A 6234-nucleotide genomic window follows, 5' to 3' on the forward strand; every position below is an offset into this window, starting at 1 on the left:
ACTGAAGCTACAGTGTCCACCACATGCAGAGCTGGCTAAACACTGAAGCTACAGTGTCCACCACATGCAGAGCAGGCTAAACACTGAAGCTACAGTGTCCACCACATGCAGAGCTGGCTAAACACTGAAGCTACAGTGTCCACCACATGCAGAGCTGGCTAAACACTGAAGCTACAGTGTCCACCACATGCAGAGCTGGCTAAACACTGAAGCTACAGTGTCCACCACATGCAGAGCTGGCTAAACACTGAAGCTACAGTGTCCACCACATGCAGAGCTGGCTAAACACTGAAGCTACAGTGTCCACCACATGCAGAGCTGGCTAAACACTGAAGCTACAGTGTCCACCACATGCTGACCTGTGTGAGAGGAGGGGGGGAGACAGCTCTCTGTGATGATTAGAGTTTAGACTGCAGTACTCATTTTAAACACTAGGGGGCGGGGCTACAGACTGCTCCTTTAAGGAGGAGGTGTTGATGGTCTTGCTGTTAAACTTTCTCCTGTATCCTTTTTCTCTTCCAGATCCAAGATGGCCTCTGCCAACACTTCCAAAGGGACCTCTGTGTCTGAAGATCATTTTTCGTGTTCTATCTGTCTGGACGTTTTCACCGAGCCCGTCTCGATTCCCTGCAGTCACAGCTTCTGCCGAGGCTGCATCACGGGCTACTGGGCGACCACGGGCTGCAGCCAGTGTCCCCTGTGCAAGGTGGGGTTCACACCTGCCCCGGCTCTGCAGGTCAACACGGAGATCGAAGACATGGTGGAGCTTTTTAAGAAGACACGATTTGCAGAAGACGTGAGACGTTGCCCTCCCGGTGCCGCGGATGTGTTCTGCGACCTCTGCCACGGGGTGAAGCGTAAAGCCCTGAAGTCCTGCCTGGTTTGTCTGGCGTCTTACTGCAACGGCCACCTGAAGTCACATCACGCCGTTCAGGCGTTGAAGTGGCACAAGCTGATCAACCCCGTGAAGAACCTTGGAGACAGGATGTGCAAGAAGCACAACAAGGTGATCGAGTTTTTCTGCAAGAAGGACCAGAGCTGCGTGTGCGTCCTGTGCTTGAAGGACGACCACAAGACGCACCAAGCCGTCGCTCTGGAGGAGGAGCTTAAGGAGAGGAAACAGAAGCTGGATAAAGTCCACAGAGAGGTCAAGCTGAGCCTGGTGAAGAAGCACAACACGATCCAACTGATTCAGGACTCGATGATGCACGATCGGCAGGACGTGGAGAGGACAAAAGCCGAAACGGACAAGGCCTTCAACGCTCTGGTGGCGCTGATGATGACCAAAAAGATGGCGCTCGTGGAGCTGCTGGAGGGGAAGCAGAAGGCGGCAGAGCAACAGGCTGAGAAGCTCATCCGACAGCTGCAGCTGGAGATCGTGGAGGACGATCGGAGGAGCAAGGAGCTGGAAGAGCTCTCACAGAGCGAGGACGACTTCAGACTCCTGCAGGGTCTCCCGCCCGCGTCCCCTCCTTCCAGCACAACACCCGCCTTCACGCAGAGCGCACGTCCTCTTCTGGAAGTGGAGACGGTAAAAAGTGCGACGACCAAAATGGAGCAGACGCTCAACGAGCAGATGGAGATCATGACGGAGGAAGTCAACCTGGCCGATGAGAGACGAGGTGTGTTCGAGGACGAGCTCGGCGACATCCAGCGGCAGCACGCCGTCGATCTGACTCTGGATCCAAACACGGCGCACACCTCTCTGATCGTCTCAGAGGACAGGAAGCAGGTGAGGGACGGCGGCACGAAGAGGAGCGTCCCCGACAACCCCGCCAGGTTTGACTCCCTGCATTACGTCCTCGGAGAGGAAGGCTTCTCCTCCGGCAAGTTCTACTACGAAGTCAAGCTCAACGGGCAAACGCGATGGGAAGTGGGCGTGGCGAGAGAGACCATCGTCAGGAAGGGCGTCGATTTGTCGCTCAGTCCTGAAAGTGGATGCTGGACGCTGGGTTGTTATTGGGGGCGCTGCCAGGCGAACGCGAACCCGCCCGTGATCCTGACCCCGCCCAAGGTGCCCGAGAAGGTCGGAGTGTTCGTGGACTACGAAGGAGGGATCGTCTCTTTCTACGACACAGACGACCGCGCTCTGATCTACTCGTTCACGGGATGCGCCTTCACGCCGAGTGTGCCCCTCCTGAGGAGCTTTCTATCTTTCAGAATTTACGGCGGCACCACGACAAAGACGACAATCTATCCTTTATTCCGACCCAGTGCCGAGCAGGGGAGCGACTCTGCGACTCTGCAGATCACTCCCGTCGGCTGCACCAAAACTAAGTGAGAAACCCGGAGTGCAAAGATACGTGTAAGCAGTCTGTGGTCCTCGGGTGATTTACCATCAGGACTCGTAGGCCTGGATCCTGAGTATGAGGATCCAGGTCTACGCCTCTGCACGGTCTGGAGTCAGCTCAGCTCTTTGCATCGCACCGAACAGATATCAGATATTCAAAAATCATCAGACCCATGTTTATTCATAAAGCAGAATATTAAGTGTTTGGTTTAAAGTTAAAGTTTGTTTATTTGTTTATTGTTTGCGATCTTTTTGTTTCTGGTGGTCGGCATGTTTACATTGCGGTGATTGCCGGGACTATATGGGCTGCACTCACCTGTTCACCTGGTTGGTTGTCTTCGGTGGAGAGAGAGAGGAGGCGGAGCATGGGAGCAGAACATTTCTGTTGACCGCCATACATTGCACAAGTTGTTTTTTACGCAGTCAGAGTGTCTGGTCTGTTTTGTAGAGAAGAATAAATGAGCAAAAAAAGCATATTGATGGAGAGTCATTCATAACGACAGCACTCTCTCTCTCTCTCTCTCTCGCTTTACCACTCACTCAGCACGTGACTTTATTTATTAACAAGGTTTTATGTTACAATTTCTCTCTGTCAACATCAAATAACAGCGAATCATCTCCACAAACATGAAACAAGAATGTATAAAAGTAAAGTTCATCTTCTTCACACTAAATAAAAATAAGTAAAATAAATAAATACACAGAAACTAATAATAAGTTCAATTAAAATATCAACTAAATCAGTCACTTTAAAAGTTGCGGTTGCAATGAATTGTGGGTCGGCACTTTCTCATCTCCTCTGGTAAAGGATGCTCCAGTGTTTCCTAACGGAGGTTATAAAGGAAGCATTGAACCTCTCTTATCATGGCCGCCACGTGACCTCTTCCAGGGTGAAGGAAAACAGGAGAGTGAGAGGAGACAGGAGGGACAATCCAAACGCACCCACAGTATGCAGGGTTTTTTTCTTTAAAGCAAAGTTTATTTATTTATTTATTTATTTATCTATTTTTATTATTTTTTATTTTTATTTTTCTTTAAAGCAAAGTTTCTGCTCTCTTTGACATGGCAGTTACACAATTCACTGCCCCCTGGTGGCAAAACATCAGATTTCATTTATTACATGTTTTACTCTGATGTTGACTGTAAGATCTTAAACTTCATAAAACGTGTTTTTGAATAAAACAGGGATATTTTATTGGTTGACCTCTCACTCCTCACATTTTCTTGGGGTAGTTCGTATAAAATATTAAATATACACACACACACACACACACACACACGTGTTTTTTTATTTCATTTTTGGTACTTCAGGGCCTCCATAGAACACTTTTTGTTTGACTTTTCTAAAATATGTGAAGGTGATATAATTTCCGATAGTTTGGGCAACTTGCCCTCAACCATCATGGCTGTTTCTGAGACGCTCTCGAAGGTTAGACTCACTCTCGCTTCTGATTGGATCGGAAACCGTAAGGCCCGCCCTCCTCGTTCTCCACGTGGCCTCTAAGCTGCCGAGAGCGCGCCTGCTGCCTGCCAATCAAAACCGTCCTCAGCCAATCAGCTCATTTTGTCCTTTTGACTCACTCACCCTCACCGGCAGCTCATGCTCCAAACATGTCGGCCGTGTTCCCCGTGTGTATGCGCGCGAGCCGGGGCCTCGTGCGGCTCCGGAGCGTGGCGGCGGGAGCCTCCTCCCCGGCTGTGGTGGACACAGTCCGGACACTCTCCACGGAGAAGCCCGCGACAGGCAGCGTGACAGGCGGGCTGGCTCAGGCGATCCTCCAGGAGAAGCTCCAGCAGCAGAGTCAGGTAAGGTGCGCTAGATTTGTTCAACCGCTCAGCGCTGTCGGCGGGGACTGCATACGGTAACGCCTTTTCAACGTGAAACCCCGCCCACACGAAATGTCCGTTTAAAAATAAAAGAGGCAACTTCTCTGACATTCCCAGTTTTCCTGTAATATGGATCACTGAACGAACAAACATGGATATTATATGTGCGTCATTCTTGTGAAAAATGTTCGCTTTTTAAGTGTGAAATGTCTGTTCCGGGCTGCCGTAGTTTATCACGCTGTGTACTGAATGAATGAGCTCAAGGTGGCTAACAGGTTAGCAGGCTAATGTTAGCACGCTAGTTTTAGCATGCGTTTTTTCACAGGTGCTGGGAGGTTCACCTTGTGACGTCAGAACCCCAGATAAGACCCTTTTAGCCGCCTCGTTCTGGATTTAATCGATGTATATATTTATAACACTTTAAGGCATTAATTTGTTTAAAGCGAGGTATGACAGCTAGCCTGAAGTTAGCATTAGCTCTGTTTGTTTCTCCCTGCGGTTTACTGGAAAACCAAACACGCACGCGCTCCGATCTAACTGTCAATGACAAACTCTCATTTAATCTGCCCGAGCTGTGAGATAAACAGTCAAACATTCAAGGTTTGTTTGGTTTGAAGGTCAGGACAGACCCCCCCCCCCGCATACTGTCCCCGCCCCCCTCACGTGAACCCAGACACACACACACATGTTGATGAAGTGTGTAAACAGAGTGTGTGTAAACTCCCTGAGGACTGTTAAACTGACAGGTTACTCCAGTCTTCTGATGATGATGATGATGATGAAGAGGAGGGATATAAAGTCATTTAGACAGAAGACGGTTAAAGGTGCCCTCGGTATCGACACAGTCTTCATGGAGTTGGCGCTCACGCTGGTTGTCCTTGTTGTGCAGGGCCAGCCGCCGCCGCCGCCTCCTGAGGGAGGCGAGGGCGAGCAGAAGGACGACAAGAAGCAGAAGGAGAACACGGCCTACGCCAAGAAGATAGTGCTCCGCCTGGCCGGCCTCATGGGAGTCGGCGGAGCGGTCGGGATGGTCTACATCTTCGGTGAGTGTGGACACGTTCACGGCCCAGGGAGGGGGCGGAGCTTCAGAGAGACGTGAAGTCTGTCAGGTAGAAAACACGAGCGGGTGATCGTCACGTCAGAGCGCTGATCAACTTTTGTTTTTGTTTTTGTTTTTTAGGAACCAATTCAGTGGACGAGCAAGGACACCCGGTAAGTCTGATGACACACACACACACACACACACACACACACACACACACACACACACTCCTGCAGCCGCTCTGTCAGGACGCAGTTAATCGGGACGTTCTCGCGGGTCTGATGGCGGCACACTTCAGCGCTCTCTTCCTTTGAAGTGTGGTGGTGGCGCTCCTCTTCCTGTTGTAAAGGACACACACACACACACACACACACACACACACACACACACCACAGGAGGCGTGACGTGGGAGAGGAAGGAGCACACTTATCGCACGCCCCCCCCCCCCCCCGTTTCCTCGTCGACGTGTTAACGAGGAGGCAGCACACTTCACAGGTCGGTGTGGCGTGGAAGGTTCTCGTCTGAGCCGGCGGGGCGATCAAAGACGTCATCCCTCGCCTCATGTTCATCGTGAGGCGGTTTTAAAAAAAAAACATCCGATCAGAGTTCTGTGGCGAGCGTCGGCAGCTGTGGAGCGGAGGCTGCTGATTGGTTGTAACGAGCTGGCGTTATCACGGGGCAGCACGATGAAGGGCTCCGAGTCCCCCTCTCTCGCCATGATGGGCGTGCTGTGATAAGGACGTCATGTAGTCGATCCTGAGAAAAAAACAGCGAGCGAGAGGAGGGCTGTGCTCGATCTGCAGGAGGCGTGTTCGCCGCTCGGCCTGCTGCCTCCATGTTTTTGGCGTGCGACGAGGCGTGAATGTCTTTTTGTCTGCGTTCACTTCCTGTACAGTGTGCGAGGATCTCCTCCTTCAAAGAGCACACTTCTGTCACGCCTCCCGTTAGACGACACACTTCTCGAGCCGTCGTCTTGTGACGCTCGCCTCAGCCTTCAAAGGCACACACACATACACACACACACACGCACACACATACACACGCACGCACACACATACACACACACACGCACGCA

At 51.2% G+C, this 6234-nt stretch overlaps 2 protein-coding genes across 2 annotated transcripts; both read left to right on the forward strand.

Annotated features, from left to right (window-relative positions):
- Window positions 1–346: 346 nt before the first annotated feature.
- LOC306819212 (E3 ubiquitin-protein ligase TRIM21-like) lies at window positions 347–2446 on the forward strand. Its single transcript, XM_079372985.1, has one exon. It carries the CDS (start codon window positions 530–532, stop codon window positions 2279–2281), a length of 1752 nt encoding a protein of 583 aa, XP_079229111.1. The 5' UTR covers window positions 347–529; the 3' UTR covers window positions 2282–2446.
- Window positions 2447–3713: 1267 nt separating this feature from the next.
- Window positions 3714–5590, forward strand: LOC306819213 (mitochondrial import inner membrane translocase subunit TIM50-like). Its single transcript, XM_079372986.1, has 3 exons — window positions 3714–4096; window positions 5007–5160; window positions 5298–5590. Exons 1-3 carry the CDS (start codon window positions 3902–3904, stop codon window positions 5471–5473), a joined length of 525 nt encoding a protein of 174 aa, XP_079229112.1. The 5' UTR covers window positions 3714–3901; the 3' UTR covers window positions 5474–5590.
- Window positions 5591–6234: the final 644 nt, after the last annotated feature.

The sequence above is a fragment of the Symphodus melops genome, assembly GCF_947650265.1.
Source record: "Symphodus melops genome assembly, contig: scaffold_500, whole genome shotgun sequence".
Lineage (NCBI taxonomy): Eukaryota > Metazoa > Chordata > Actinopteri > Labriformes > Labridae > Symphodus > Symphodus melops.